Genomic DNA, 16575 nt, shown 5'->3' with positions numbered 1-16575 from the left:
GCAGAACTGTAAATTATTTGCACTGTCGACCTCATTGTCAGCGCTTTAAAAACTTAAAAGCACACACACACGCACACACACACACACACACGCACACACATCACACACACGCAACTTTGCCTGACAGTCGAATTAATTCGCCGCGTTTTATGCAAATTTAGCATTTTGTATGGGTGTAAATGGCCAGTATTTAAGTGAGTGTGTGTGTGTGTGTGTGATGGTACTTAACTGTAATTGCAGTCTATTTGAAACCTGTCTAAATTGCTTTTAATGTTAGTTTTAATTAGCTGGCCGCTGTAATAATGTCGTAAATATCTATGCTAATCATATACTAGCCATAAATCAAGCATTTTATATTGAATGGAAAACTTGATTTGTTCAACATTTCAATGGATTTTCATTAGAAAAGCTCTCTCTCTCGAATGGCCTGTTATCTGTATACCCTGTAGTCAGTGAAATTTTTCGATGAAAATTATTTGAAATTATCAAAAAATCAATATACTTATATATCGATTAGTAAATCGAAATACGCCCAGTTTGGCATATGCAGATATATAGATATCAGATTTATATCTGATCAGATTTATATTTTGATCATACACAGATCAAGAAATTCTTAACTTTTAGATCGGACAATGAAGGAGATTTTTTTAAAAATTTTCTAGTTAGGAGCTTCGCTAATAAATGAAGCTAAGAGTTAATACGAACCTGTATTGCAGTGCAGGGTATGTGCTAGTCGAGGCTTACGCTTTCACGTACTTTTTCTCTTATATTTGTTTTCCACATTTAGTTAATCTTAAGTGTAGCTTGATGCAAGTGCCATCAGTTGGTCATAAACGGTTAAAAGCCGCTTAATATTTATTTTATCTTAAGCTATAATTAAACATGCATTGCCGCTTATCTGAATAACCCCCAATTACGGCTGGAGCAAACCCCTACCCCCCATCCCCCCACACACTCTCAACGTAATTACATTGCATAAATTTCTCTTAAGGGTCTTCGGGTCAGCTCAAGTCACAATTCGGCAACGGACAGTCAAGGAGTAAGCGCCTTATGTGGCTTATGAAAATAAAAATAAAAATAAAAAAAAAAAACGGAAGAAATTGCCATTAAATGCAAGCGAAAAGTGTGGCCAGCTACTTCCCCCCCCCCCCCCCCCCCCCCTTTTTTTTTGTCATTTTCACTGTGCAGTATTTATTTTTATGCCAACTGCAATGCCCATTGATAAGCGCCAGTTGGTTGGGGGAGGGGCGGCGGGGTAGGCGGGGCAGCTGCGACAGCGGAAATTTATGGTCGTCACATAAAACGCATAATCAGTAAACGAATGTGTGCCGCACAAAAGTGCCGGATTAACCGAATGACCGGACAGGGCAGACAGAGAGACGGACGAACGAACTACTGACTGCTTGTGCCCCGCCTCCTTCTCCTCCCCCTCTCCCTCCTCCCGCCGTTCTGTTAAAATGATTGCGCGCTTGACGAATGTGCAACATTCAACGATATCAAAGGCGAGCATAAATACATACATATATTTATTTATATATCTACATGTATATATATCTTTGTCCCATTACTTATGTAATTGAGTGTGATACCCTGCAATTATCGGCATATTATTTATTAAAGGGGCCAAATAAATGCTTAAGTATTAGTTAGCCTTAATAAAGTTGGAAGATTCCAATAGAAATATATATATAATGTAAATCTTAGGCTTTCAAGAATTTCAGACTTTATCAAATGCAACAACTAACTAAATATGCATATGCCCTGCAGTAGGGTATGCGCTAGGGTATCCAACATGAATATACATATTAAACATTCAAAAGCAACTGAATTCAACAAATGATTCCACTATGCTCAAAATATGTAACATTTAACAAATTTCACATTCTGCGATTTCATTAGCAAGTTACTCGTGGCGAATATTAACATTTTTTAGGAAATGTGAAAAATGTGGTTTCGTACAGGCAACATATTTGATATACGCACAACAGGTTACATTTGCAAGAAATGTAAGAAATGTTGCCAGTGGAATCAGGCTATAACTGCGCACATGAATGCATATGCCCTGCTGTACAGTATGAAAAAAATGTTACATTTGTACAAAATTTAAGAAATGTTGAAAATAAAATTAGACTGTTATGGGAAAATGTAAGGTAAACATATATTTTATATACCCACAACAGGTTACATTTGCAAAATATGTGAGAAATGTTGACAGTGGAATCAGGCTATAACTGCTCACATGAATGCATATGCCCTGCTGTAGGGTATGCTTATGCGCATATTGTTCTTTTCTTTTTTTTTGTATGGTTTATGTGCCAACGGAAGCTAAGTTGATGGGAATGCAAATGCTTTGGCTGCAGCCGGCACTGCATGGACTGCACCTTAAAAGGCACCAAGTGCCGGAGGAGCATGAGTCACGGTTGCTAAATTAGATTCCTCCAAGTGCAATGTCGTCTGCACTTTGCACCTATTTCACTGTCAATTGATTAAGGCGGCAGAGGGGGGTGGGGCGGAGCATAGCTGGCTGTTAATTAAAGCCCTGCAAATGGCATTAGTTTGGCCTTTTGACTTGGCATTGATGAGGCAGCGCGTTGCGGCAGCTAATTAAGTTTGCAACACAGATGAGCAGGGGCAAGGGGGGGAGGAGCGGGCTTGGCATGAGTCACGTTCGCGGAGCTTGGCTAGTTTGATAACAGTTAAATTGATTTTGATTGCTTTATTTGATGATCATAAATCAAAGGCGCATAGAGAACTGTGCGACGCGGCACGTGGGCTGCCTTTTGAAAAGCAAAGTGAAAAACTTGCCACAGATGGACGCAAGAGATATGGAAGTCAGCTCTGAAGTGGCCACTGCCCACTTGACTGCAGCTCCAACTGTCCGGACAACCAGACAAGCGGACAAACGGACAGTTGGACAGCCGGACACGAAACGAAACATTTTGTGCGGTTTGCTTGTAAGTTTGTTATACCCTGTAGCCAGTGCACGATGGGGTATCATGGTTTTGCGCTAATTTATGTAACTGGCAAAAGAGCCAAAAGCAAGTGCATTATGTTTTTGATCGGCATCAAGAGCCGAGATCCCTCGCAGCCTTTCAACTTATCGATAACCTTTGCATCTTTTCGAAATCGATAAATATCGATCACATTTAGCAGGTAATATAAGTGGCAAAAGACCCAATAGCGAATGAATTGTACTTTATTTTTGATCAGCATCAAGAGCCGAGTCGATAGAGTCTTGCCCCATAACCCTTCAACTTATCAATAGCCTCCACATCTTTTCGAAATCGATAAAAATCGATTTGCAGACTCGTGTATTTCGGAGCTTTTAAGAGCTATAAAACCTACGAATCCCCGTTGAGCACACAGATCAAGAACATTTTACTTTATGGCTATCTTCATCTATTCCAATTCCAACTCTAAGCAAAAAAGTTTCTTAAAAATGATCTCCAAATAGTAACAGGGTATCTGCCAGTCGCGCGCTCTCACTTGTTTGTACAGCGCTTTGTGGCACTCATTTATTAGACTCTAGTTTGCAACAGTTGCCGCTGAAAAGAGTTGAGCGTTAGACTTGGCCAAAAAACTGGATTGCCAGCATCTGGTTGAATGGACGCAGCCAAGTCAAAGCATTTGGCCACAGTCGGAGCTGGAGCTGTAGCCGAAGCCATTGCCCACTCGAATGCCTCCGAGTGCCAATTTTATCAAATTATTTGCACTTAACTCGCAAATTCAATTTGAAATAACGAGCAAATTGTTGTTGCCGTTGTTAGCAATCGAACATGTGAGCACGCTAACCACAGTCCACATTCGCTTGACATGCCAAATAGGATCTTGGGATGGGATATCTGTTGCACGCAGACTCCTTGCGCCGGGTTGCAGGTGCAACATTCGATATCTTTGTCAGCTGGACACACAATTTTGGGTCACGTCAATAACTGCCGCAGGGTGGCAACGCTGCCAGCCTAACAATTCTTATTGGTACATGGCCAGTGAACAGTGGTGCCCATTTTTCAGCAAAAGTGTGGCCATCGACGTACGTTAAGTTGGCTGCGGCATATTAGGAGCATTTAGTGTAAAAATTGGCATATAGCTGGAAATTTGATATTTAGTAACTGATGAGAAAATGTTTATTTCAAAAACCTTCTCATATTTTGATTAATATTATATAAAGGTTATATAACCTCTCCCAAATCTAACTCATTATGTTTTTACCAAAGAAAATTTTCACTAATTTTCTTGAAAGATTTCTTCCTGCATTACAAATTTACTTGTGACTCATCAAACGTATTACGGAACCTCTTGAAATATGCAGTTATAAATTCTTTTGTGTTGTTTATCAGTTGCCTTTCAATTTCGTCACATAACATATGGAGTCGAATCAGTGTGCGTTGGATTTTGATTGCATTATTGGCTCTGTGGTGTGTACTTAACTCTGCCCATTGAACCACTTGGAGATTTGTTGTGTGTGTGTGTGCGTGTGTGTTGCAATAATCCGCTCCAGATAAGAGGCCGGGCCAGCTGGCTGGGCCAATACAATAATTTTGACACTTCTTGGGGGTGCCGGCGTCGGCGATTATAAGCATTGGGAAAGATTTCAGCTATGCAGCGAACGATACGATCGACAGCCCACGCTCCAAGTGGAGCTGGTCGAGCAGGTTTTTGCCACGGCAGACACAGCGGCTGCAGTTTGAGGCACGTTGAAGGCTGTCAGTTGATTTTTAATAAAGCGCTCTCATTTCTGTTTTCGTTTTTTTTTTATGCAGGCAAAACGAGAAAGATTGCGATGAGGATGACAAGGACGATGTGCACGATATTATGCCGCCAGCCAATTATATACAAATATCGCAGGGCAAAATCCAGCTGGTGCACCAGGCGCGCTCCCTGGAGCACGAGCCGGCGTTGAGCTTGGAGCGCGCCAGCGACAAGGTAAGTCCCAAAACCTACCTGGTGCCGGTTCGAAACTCGCTTTTGGTAGCAGACCCCATGACCCCCCCAATTACAGACATATTGTAGTCCATATAGCTCACATTATTGTCATTTTGATAACCCTCCCGACTAACCTAACATTTGAATAGCTGAAAAGCCACTTTTCCGCCTGGGAAAAGCGCAGCCGAGCTGGGTTTTTCCGCGTGGCGTGTGCAAAACTTTGCATGCAAAAGCCTGTGAAACAAACACCTTTGAACCCCGATGTCGAGTGCAGACACTTGAACTCGTTAACGTGCCATTTAAGACACATCACGCCAGGGCCAGCGGCTCAGAGAATTTAAATGCACTTTTGACATGCAGTTTATCCTGCTGGTAAAGTTCAACTATGAAAGTCTCGAAGCTAAAACAAGAATTTGCGTAGATTTCTTTCATGTGTTTCACTAATAAATCTGACTATCTGCTGTGCCCATCTGCCAAAAATGTTGCCGATAACCCACATAATATGTTGGCAACATTTTAGGGTTAAGCTTGCGCTCATCATTCTCATCATTTGGCGTGATTTGATCTGAGAGAGATTTATGACAACTCTGGAGAAAACTGCGGTTCGCTTTCATCTCTTGGTCAAAGCTGGGCAAATATATTAACGCTTTACAAAGATTTTAACATTCCCCGATTGGGGTTATGCTTAGCATTCACATCATTTTGAATTATTTATACATCTATGCTGACTTGATAATATTTATGATAACCTACATAAGTTTAATTTGAAGCGTGTCTCCTTAATTCTTTATAGTGTGAATCGTTAGGGCTAAGGGAATGTTTATCTGAATGAATATACACTCCACTAAATGAATATTCACTCCACGAAATGAATATTCACTCCACTGAATGAATATACATTCCACTGAATGAATATACATTCCACTGAATGAATATACATTCCACTTAATGAATATACATTCCATTGAATGAATATACATTCCATTGAATGAATGTACATTCCATTGAATAAATATACATTCCATTAGAGTCATTTGCAGCTACAAATAACACCTCGATACGAAAGCGGCTATTCATCCCTGGCTGATCAGCCTGGAGTTGAACCAGCACCTACATTTGCAATTGTAGGTGCTGCAACTGGTTGATTCATTCAGAATGGTGCAGCTGATTATTTTGATTCATTTGTGTGCACTCAACATCATTCGAGCTACTGCACATGCCTTTTCTGCTGAATTTTTCAGCTATATTCAGCTAGTTTGCTAAGTCAACTCCTTTACTTTTCCCAGGCCAACTAGTGTTTAGACCGCGTTTAGACCGCGTTTAGACCGCGTTTAAACCGCGTTTAGCTAAACGTTCCCATAAACGCGGTTGGGTCGACCGTGGGGCCTAGGTGCGACGGCTCGCAACGATCACGTTTCGACTTCCGTGACGCTTTAATAGCGCTAAGTATGGCGCAGGCGCGCAGTGGAGCAGCACTCGCGCTTGATTTATGGCCCAGCCGGGGAACACACGTCCACGCCAGGGCCCATAAGCGGCTGCAAATGAGCTTTGAGCAAAATCTTCTATGTAAATGCTTGCCAGCTGATGCTGTAATGTTTCCCAGAAATCTGACGCGTTCGTCTCGGGGGATCTAAGCAGTGGCCCAGCATGCAGGCAGCTGCTGCTAATTGAGGCTGCCTTTGAGCCAGCCTTTGAGCCTTGCGACCGCCGCACAGTGGGACCGATGGTTGTCGCGATTGCCAACAAGGCTGCAGAGTGTAACCGAACCGGTTCAAGCCAGGAACTCCCAAGAAGTAGAAATAATAAATTGGGGCTTAGCTCAAAACCTTGCTTCATGGATGTTGGCAAAGAGGTTCACAAACTGAACCCAAGTCAGCCTGGAATTGCAATTGATGTTTAACGAATTTCAGGGTTCGCAGGAAGTAGAAATAATAAATTGATCCTTAGATAAAAACCAGGGTCACAAATCGAACCTAAGGCAGCCTGGAATTTCAATTTATTTGGAACGAAATTCACGGTTCACAACCCCAGAAAGTACAAATAATAAATTGGGGCCTAGGTCAAAACCTTGGTTCATATAAGTGTTAGAACAGATTCATGAACCCAACCTAAGGTAGCCTGGAAGCCTACACAAAGTTCAGGGTTCCCAGAAGCAGGAATTATAAATTGAGACTTAGATCGAACCTTGGATGTTTTGGATATTTTGAAACAGATTCAAGAACCCAACCCAAAGGGAGTTGGATCCAGCAGGATTTGCAGCTCGCACACACTGTGTGAACTCTCTCCCAGTGGAATAGGCGACACCCACTCACAACTGGCTGCAGTTGCACCGCCCTCCCCCTTTCTACCCCTGCAAATACACTTAATGGCATCTTGATTATGCCGCTCGCATACAATGGACCTGCTGCTGCTGCTGCTGCACTGCATCCCAGCCCTGTCATCAGAACCGAGTCACGTTCTCTTGCGCCGCAGTTGCAGTTGCATTTGTGCGACGTCTGATTGAGAAAGTTCATTGAACGTGCGGCAATTTATGTGCAACGTTTGCACTTCGTCTCCAGAGCCTGCCCCGCATCATTGTTTGTTTATTTATTTGCCAGCTTGTTGGCCATCGCCTCAACTCGCATCGCATCGCGTTTCGGTTTCAGTTTCGCCTCCTGCTCAGCTGTTGCCTGTTGCAGTTGCCTCTTGCCTCTTGCCTCTTGAATCTTGGCTGTGGTAGTTGCAGTTGCAGTTGCAGTTGCACATGCGCAGCAGACAGCACTCGTTGTTGCCGTCTGTTGCTGCCTTTGTTCTGCGAAATATGTGGCTTTGCTTTTTTTTTTCTTGCGTATACCCTAGAACCATAAAATGCGTCTAAAGGGGAGCATATACATTTTTCATAAAGAAGTCCAGTCCGATGCGGGCAAGCGAAATATTTGCATTAGATCTCGAGAAGTGAGAGCTTTAGACTGAAAACGTAACTCAAAATTACTTATTATATATATATATTCTTGATACCGGAGTCGGAGAAAAACACCCATAAAGTCGCCTCTCTTTCTCTCTCTCTCTCCCTCTCTCTCTCTCTTTCTCTTAAAAGTTATTTGAGGAACTATTGCTAGGTTTCAGCTTTGATATCCTTAACTTCTCTGTCTCCCACTCTCTATCTCTATCTTACTGCCTCCCACTCTCTCAGTCTCTCTCCCACTTTCTATATCTTCCACTATCTCGCTCTCCTTCTCTTTCAATCTTGAAAGTTATTTAAGAAAGTTTCTCTGGATTTCAGCTTTGATTTCCTTAACTTTTCTCTTTCCCACTCTTTCTCTATCTCGATCTCTCTTTTATTCTCTCTCTATCTCTATCTCTCGCTTTCTAATTATCTATATATATATATATTCTAGCTCTTCTCCCTCGCTTTAGTTCTCCTCACAGGGTATCTTCTAGTCGAGCTTAACCTACTAGCCCGCAAGAAGTTAGAGCTGCAGTTATTTTAGACTGTGGTTCGGATATCACACACACTAGACTGAAGTTTTATGTTGTTCAGCTCAGCTGCAAATAGGTTAGGCCCGCATTAGTATTTATCAAGCGCAACATTTACAACAAAACAAGCTCAATGTGAATGTATATATGGAGTTATATATATATATATATATAGACTTATATATGCGTAGCTCGTGAATCCATGAAATGGACTCCACTTAACCCACTCGACGTCTGCGTAATTTCCTGCCACAAATCATGGCCCATTCATTCTTAAAGCCAGGCTCGACTCGAATGGGCCTTACAGAGATTTATATATATATATATATATATATATATATATGTGTGTACGGGGTCTCGACTTATGGCATTTATTAATTTCTTTAACACCAAAAGCGGTCAACCAATTTGTCTATACACATATACGTAGAAAAAATATATATATATAAAATGCATATATATTTTTCAAGCTATAACAATATTATTTTTACAACTTCCCCCAACTAGTTTTTAGTGTTTGAGTAAAATGTTTTACGATCTGACCGATTGCCTGCCTCTCTCCCTCCCCCACCCCCCCCCCCCCCCCCCCCTCTCTCCCACTCTTCATTTTTTCATTAGTTTGGCCTCTGTTTCGACTGCTTGTTCTATGTGTTGGGCTTTTAGCATTTGTTTTAACGATCCCATTTAAATTTGCTGCCCGTTTTTTGTAGCCGTAACTTTGTCGAAAAAAACTCTGGACTGTGTCTCTGTCTCCGGCTGTGGCTAATAAGCTGCGGCTGGCGACAACTGCCCTTTAAATGTCTAACTCCAAGTCCAATTATGAAACTGTCATTCCCACTTCCTGCTTACGCCCACCTACCCGTACCCATACATAAGTGTGTGGTGATCCATTGTGTTGGCAGCACCGACAAAAAAAATGCCTCCACAAAAGATCTCGTTTTTCTTTTGGCGGCAAGTGATTCTGTTCGTGCCACAGTTTGTTGCATGCCACACACTCTCAGGTGAATTATTGGCCATGCACACCTGCAACCAGATTGCAGACCTTCGCATCGCGTGCAGCTTGTGCAACTCGATTGTTGTGCATACAAAATATCAAAAACTAAATAAAAATAGGTTCATTGAATTTGGTATTTGTGCACCTTGAAGCCATTTGGGCAATCACAAGCTCGTAAATTAATTTAAATCGCTTAACATTACAATCTCGGCAACTTTTTTCGATCCATTTTCTCATGTTCCACTTAAAGTTCATGTTAGTTGACGAGTAGTTAAATTACAGTTCGTTATCTCTATGTGGCAACGCTGCCATTTGCCAAACTGGCAGCACTTTTCGATAAAATGCCATGTCGATTGTCAAGTGCTTATCGCAGGCTGATATTTTATTAAGTAACTGTCTAATAGCTTTAGTTTAATTATTCGTTCGTTATTTGAAAGCTCAAAACTTAGTCACATAAATTTAAAGATTTTCTTAAGATATTTTCTTATGCTTCAGTTATTTGCTGTCGTAGACAATGCTCAACTTAGGCAGCACCGCATTTGCTTAAATTGGCAGCACTTTGCAAGCTGTTCGATTAATTATCAAATCGATAGTGTGATCGTCTATCACATCTATTTACGACTTGGGGAAAGTCTAACAAAAAATGGGCAGCACTTGAACAACCAATTTAAGTCGGAGACTTATGCAAACTAGCTGATAGTTATCGTTAGCTGTTCGATCAACAATCAAATAGATAATGCGAACGTCTATCGCATCTATTGAAGTCTCGCAGCTAATCTGATAAAAAATGGGCAGCACTTTACAATTGACTCAAGACAGAGAATTGTGTAAACTAACTGATAGTTATCGTTAGATAAAGTAAGCTTTTTAATTGTGCTAAAATCGTATACCTTGTTTCTTTTTTCGTTAAATTTGTGACAGCTGCTTTCTTTAATGTAGTGTTAATAATTACGATCTTTGGTTGTTGTTAACATTTGCTTACACTCACACACACACACAACATTTACACACACTTATTAGGCATACTTGGCATTGGTTTCATTGGACTTTTTATTGATACACACACCCACACACACACGCACTCGCACACACACTCTCGCACTCCGTCACATATCCATGCACTGCTTTCTCTTTCATAGGGTTTATCTGAACTCAGATATCGTTGCCATATTAGCCAAAAAAAAATGCATTTTGTTGTTCAGTTTGCGTTTTCTTTTTGTTGTTTTTGCAGGAATTGTTGGAAAAGCGCATGATTGAGATCGAAGGCGCGCTGCTGCGTTTGCAGGAGCAGTTCCAAAAAGTGAGTATCTAACTATATACAAAAACCGTCAACAGCCCAATGCCGGATATGGCCAGACCACGACAATAACGACAGCGTTGCCAGAGCTTAACGATTTTCATTTCCTGTGCGGTCAGAAATGGGCCAAGCGTTGGCAGGGTGTCAGGGCTGGCAAAGTGTCTGAACTGAAGTATTATGTATTCAAATTGGTTCACATGGAATTTGTGACCATCCAGCCCTTCCCCTGTGCTGCCCGTAGGCGTTGCCATATGGGGTCATTAATCGTGCCGTTGGCATTTTGCCTTGTGGTCTATGCGGTCAACTGGGTTGGGGCTGGGGCATGCCTTGCATATGTGTCACACGAGCGACAACCAATTGCTTGGTCAAGCAAGGTCGCCTCGGTTTGGGCCACGGTAATTAAAAGTTACAAGCTTTAATTACAAATGAAATTATCAAAACATGCCAGCTGTGTGTGTTGAATCAAGTTTCTGGAATCGCCTTTACATTTGGGCCTCTAACTTGACTTCGACTACGGGTCTAACTGGCCAGCTAGGTTGACTTGTCGCCCTTTATTGTTGCTCCAAAGTACTGTAGACTTTGGATCTAACTTCATTTGAGCTTTTTTGGACCCTTTTTTTTGGGACAAACACCTTTTCTGTCCATCGACTCGAACCGAAATCTCTATCTAAATGGCACATCTTGAGTCATCTTTTGGGGCGGCAGTTTTACGAGCTAGGCATACGCATTTCCGGCTTTAGGTAATTGAATTTGATAACAGGCCTTCGGGCTCAGTATTTGGCCCAAATAAATGGCCAACGAGTTACAACGGAGTTTATCGTGTGAAAAGGCGCAGCATGCGGCCCAAAGAGTCATCGCTAGCTTCTGCTCCTGGCCAATGATTTCCGCAAAGAAATTGCTGACGCCCGGCCACAGGAAGTGCCGCAGACAAAAACTGGCAACAGCCTCTTTACCCGCCCGCCCCCCCGTCGTACTTTGTTGTGGGCGTGGCTTTTGGTTTTTGCCTGTTCGCTGATTTTCTATGCTCTGCTTTTTGGGCTGGCAAAAGCGCAAATTTACGAGCCATGGCATTGGCAATGGCAATGGCCCAGCCGACTACACTCCCCTCTCGCCCTCCCTCCCACTCCCCCTTACCCACACTTTAACTACAGCTCGTTATCGCTGCGCCAAGCGGCTCGCCCCCACCTCCGCCTCCGACTTTTGGGCTCATGCATGGGAATCCGATTACGTTGCCCGTATGCGAATTCTTATGCCAAATACTCTTGCTGAGAAGAGTAGTACGAATGGGAGACACCATAAAGTGTACGTATTCTTGATTAAAAGCCGAGCCAAATCGCAGCTCCATATTGCAGCTAAATCTTAAGGGAGTCATAGGAATGTTTGATCGAAGAATACGTTTCTATATGTCGAACTTCTTTTGTTGTTCAAGATGTGTATTAAAGACTCTACGGAGATTGTTTCTATTCATATAGTTCCCGTCGGAACTATTTAGTCTTTATTAAGTTTGACCACGAAAACTAAGTTAAGATCCAAAATAAATCGAAAATCTTTTAGGGTATTTCCTATTTCTTCCCTCTTTCTTTCATATTGAAATAATCGGTCGAAGAATATGTTTCTATTGTCGTTTCCTGGTTCCACTTCGACATATGTTATAATTCAAAAGGGTATCTCCTCTTCGTCCAATCCATTTACATTTTTCACCACTTGGTTTTTCTTCGCTTTTTTTTTGTTTCTTGGTTCCACTTCGACATTTGGTGGTCGCATGAGATACATGAGCTACCGTTTCCTCGACGTCTGCTGCTCGACAATATTTCTGCACTTTATCTGTCTGTAAATAACGATTAACTATGTTGCTGCCAGCTCCCAGCTACAGCTCGCAGCTCCAGCTCACAGCTCCCAGCTTCAGCTCCCAGTTCCCATTCGACGTTGTCGCCCATTGCAACCGTCCTTTGGTTTCACTTAGACGTAGTTTTGGCGTCTGCCTCCTGCCTCATGCTGCCTGTGGCACGCCCGCTGGGTGTGTGCTTTATTGTTATTGGCATATCACTGGCTCGACGAGCTGGAGTAGGAGGAATGGAAGAGGATGCAAGTGGCAATGACAAGTCAGCCGCCCAAAAAGTGTGAATGTTGCAAAATGTTGTGGCACTGAGAAGCACGGAGAGGGGCGTGTTATGTGTGGCAAAGAGCTTTGCTGGCCATGTGGCATGCAATAAATGCTACGATTCAATGAATATCCATCTTATGATTCGCCATGCTCTTATCAACATCATCATCAGCATCATCATTATCATCATCTGTTTCTAATTTGGGCAAGTTGCTGTCAAAAGGGGAAAGGGGCACAATCCACAGCGGGGTGCTTGGATAAAGCACTTTGTGCAAGTACTCGCATTACTTCTAGTCAAGCTGTAATTGATTCGCATCCGATTACAGCTCGTATATATACATATTTACCCCCTATATATATATATATATATATATATATCATACATCAAATGCAACATTATCAATTGATTGGCTGCACAGACCGCACAGCATTGGCCACAAACTCAATTTTATGCCAAACAAATGATGATTTATTGATTATTAATAATGTGCAATGGGCCAAAGCAAATTGTTGTTGGTCGCAATTTGTATGAATTTGAAATAGTTGACAGTCCCTTAGCTTATTTTGGAAACTATTGATTTAAATGGAATATTAGAGACGTCACAAATGTCTGACTGGGTCCTTTGAATTAAATCCCAGTCTCATATTATGAATCGATATCGATTAAAAAGGAAATTTCAAACATGGTTTTTAGCTCGAAGATATTAAGAACTGGATATACCTAACTTCTTATGTAATACAGATTAAAAATAGTTCACTTCTCTCCTCATTTGCCCAAAGGAAAGTATAGTCTGGTGCTTTGGTATGTACACACAGTTTAGAGTCATACTTAAGCTTTGAAAATTTCATAAAGATCGGACCTTAAGGGCCGAAGTTATTCAAGGTGCTTAGGGTATCTTTTAGCTGCGCATGCCTGACTAGAGCACTCTTGATTTTTTAAATAATATAAAGTCTTCGTTCTTTCTGATTGAGTTTTTGACAAATCACAGCTGAGAAAAGTCACCTAGCCATATGCAGAAGCCAAGGCACATGGAAAGTGATTCAACTATTGATTTCTCTCCTGCCTCATCCTGCTATATTCTCATTTATTTTGTTTTATTTATGTATTAATAGTCGACAAAAGCGAGTGTCTTCTTAATTATGAAAAACGTCAAATTATGAAAATTAAATGCTAAAAGCCCAATTAGAATACACAATTTTCTATTAGCATCAACGATACGAGGGAAGGCTGTTACTTTTTAGAAAGAACTAATTAATAAAGTAAAGAAATCTATGCTAAATATATACAGTGTGAAGTAGGTGGGATGGTGATGGGAAATCAGCGACCAGGTGAGGGAAATTTATAGCCTGTCCGGCAAGCTATGCACTTGTCGGTGAGCTCCCGAAGGAGGCATACCCTCAACGCGATGCCAGTCCTCGCATATTGATTTGAGGGACAAGCATAAATTTATAAATCCTATCTCTAGCTTCAGCTTATATTTGAGTACGCCCAAGAAAATGATTTAAGTAATTGCATTGCTTGGCAAACTGTCAGCTTTTTGCTTTTTGCTACTTCGATGAGCTCGAACCTCAATCAATTGTTGTTGTCCCACCCCAAAGCGCATTGGTAGGAGATCACAATTGTGACTGCAGACAACTTGAAAGTTGTGCAGCTCCATTCCACAAGCTCGGCAACGGACTCTTAACCCAACTCAAAATGCTGACAGCTGTTGTTGTTGTTTCTGTTGCTCTGGATTGTGGCTATTTTGTTACAAACAGCTGAGCCTGAGAATCTCGGGTAGCTCTTCCCAAGTGGCTCATGTGACATTTAATCCCTTCGCACAATGGGCATGGAAATCGCGCACAAATATTTAGCCATGGAATTGAAAATGTAAGAAATGTGTAAACAAAATATCCAGCGAGTGTCAGAAAAACTGACTCGGATTTGTTTTTCTCTGTGCTTTGCTCTGTGTGCTTTTCATCAGCGATAAATCAACAGCGGAAAATGCAAACGGCACATTTTCCCCTTTTAGCCGGCTCCCAAATATTGGCCATTTGCTAATGAAGTCGACTGAAGGCAGCAAAAACAGTCCAAGCCAAAATTTGCTCGCCAATTTATTAGATGTGAACCATCCACCCCCCCCCCCCCCCCCCCCCTCACACCCTCTGGACTGCATTTGCCCGTTTCATGCGCCAGCACGCGCTCTCCTCTTGGCCACGCCCTTAGCTGGCAACACAATAGCCAAGCTTTGGCCATCAGCACGTGCTCAATTTTTAATTCCAATGCAGAGCAGAGCCCGGCCAAGGCTCCCACCCAGCCGTCGGAACCCATTGAAAATCTGCGACTTAATAAGCTGAGTTGCATGCAGCTTGTGGCAGCGGGAGGAGGAGCAGGAGGAGGAGTGGCTGTGAGCTGAGAGGCAGCCAGAATTGAAAAGAATATCAAACTGTCACTGTCAAGGCGACGACCGACCGAACAACCGACAGACCGACAGACCGACCGACCGACCGACCGACCGACGGACGAACTTGGTCGCTGGGCGCAGCACTTGGTTACCCTCTGGGAGGCAGAGACTTCAGCTCGAGTGGCACTTGGTCGCTTACAAGAGCTTTGAGGAGGGCGGCAGAAGTCGCAACATGAGCACTTTTTTATATTAACAACAACGTGCCGCAGCATCATGATCAACAGCTTCATCAACAACAACATCATCATCTTCAACATGGTCGTCGTTTGGAACTTGGAATTGCTAATAATTTTTGTGACAAACGTTTTGATGGCTCACTCATTCGGAAATGAAGGCGCCGCGCCAGCGGCTACAACCAGTTCCATCCGCAGTCACAGTCCGAGATTCCCTGCTCCAGTAGTAACTCCTGCTCCTGCTCCTCCTCCTCCTCCTCCTCCTCCTACTCCAAGACGCCTCATGATTGAATGCTGCGACGCTTTCCTAGCGCGACAATTAAGCATTCTTTTTGTCTGCAGGCACATTTTAACAGAATGCACTTAAAAGCCAATTAGTTAAAGACTAAATGTATCGCATAATTCAATTTTAACTTAATTGCTGCATTGGCCATATTATAAGTGGGAGAGATTCTCCAAATGGTGAAAAAAAAAACTGTTTTTTATGTCGGAAAAATCGAAAGAAAATCGATAAACCTCAAGCTAAGTGGGCCGACGCTTAGACCTTGGGCTTACATGCAAATTTACAGTTGATTCATTTCTTGTAAATACTTTTAATATCTCGAAATTGTTAACATTTTCAAGATATGCCACAAACTGAACCCCTTCAGAACTTTTAGGGTAGGTCGGCTAAGCTTAAAGTCTGCACGCCTTTCGCAACACTGTTGCACATGCATTAATGCGCCTTTAAGATTTGCCAAAATCCACCCTATGTTCGCATTATATGCATGTTAATTTCTATACCCTTTATTTGAGCCTCAAGACCCTGGCTGTTTTTTTAACTGATGATTCATGCGTCCACTCAAACCAGACGAAATATGAATGCGCAAACTACCACCGCACTATATAAAAAGATATATGTATATATATATACATATATATAAAACCCATGTACTATATGCTCATACGGAAGTTTTGTGTGCCCAGCCCTATGAAACGAAAAAACCCCTTGACAAAAAAGTGCAATGCAATTAATTTTTCGCGAATTAAGGGCGAGCGAAAAACGTACCCCATGTTATCGTGCAGCTACTGCTGAAGTGACGTTTAGTGTTTGCCAAGAACTTTGAGGACGCGCTCGTCTCTATAGATCACCCCTAGGAGCTGTCAACCCTGCCTGGCACATCTGCGTTCAGTTTGCTTTT

General features: G+C 42.2%; 1 protein-coding gene across 2 annotated transcripts in view; it reads left to right on the top strand.

The window, feature by feature from the left end:
* The window catches only part of LOC115762171 (uncharacterized protein DDB_G0284459), a 47459-nt gene that overhangs the window by 11355 nt on the left and 19529 nt on the right, over nucleotides 1-16575 (top strand). The window contains exons 2-3 of one of the 2 annotated variants that reach the window (XM_030704287.1): nucleotides 4764-4926; nucleotides 10608-10676. In XM_030704287.1, the coding sequence (XP_030560147.1) occupies nucleotides 4764-4926; nucleotides 10608-10676 (232 nt within the window). The remainder of the gene's footprint in view (nucleotides 1-4763; nucleotides 4927-10607; nucleotides 10677-16575) is intronic. The other variant, XM_030704288.1, reaches the window with a different exon arrangement.

The sequence above is a fragment of the Drosophila novamexicana genome, unplaced genomic scaffold (assembly GCF_003285875.2).
Source record: "Drosophila novamexicana strain 15010-1031.04,08,12 unplaced genomic scaffold, DnovRS2.1 tig00000564-arrow-pilon, whole genome shotgun sequence".
Classification (NCBI taxonomy): Eukaryota; Metazoa; Arthropoda; class Insecta; order Diptera; family Drosophilidae; genus Drosophila; species Drosophila novamexicana.
The sequence above is the reverse complement of the archived record's forward strand: the minus strand, read 5'-3'. Positions and strand labels throughout refer to the sequence as shown.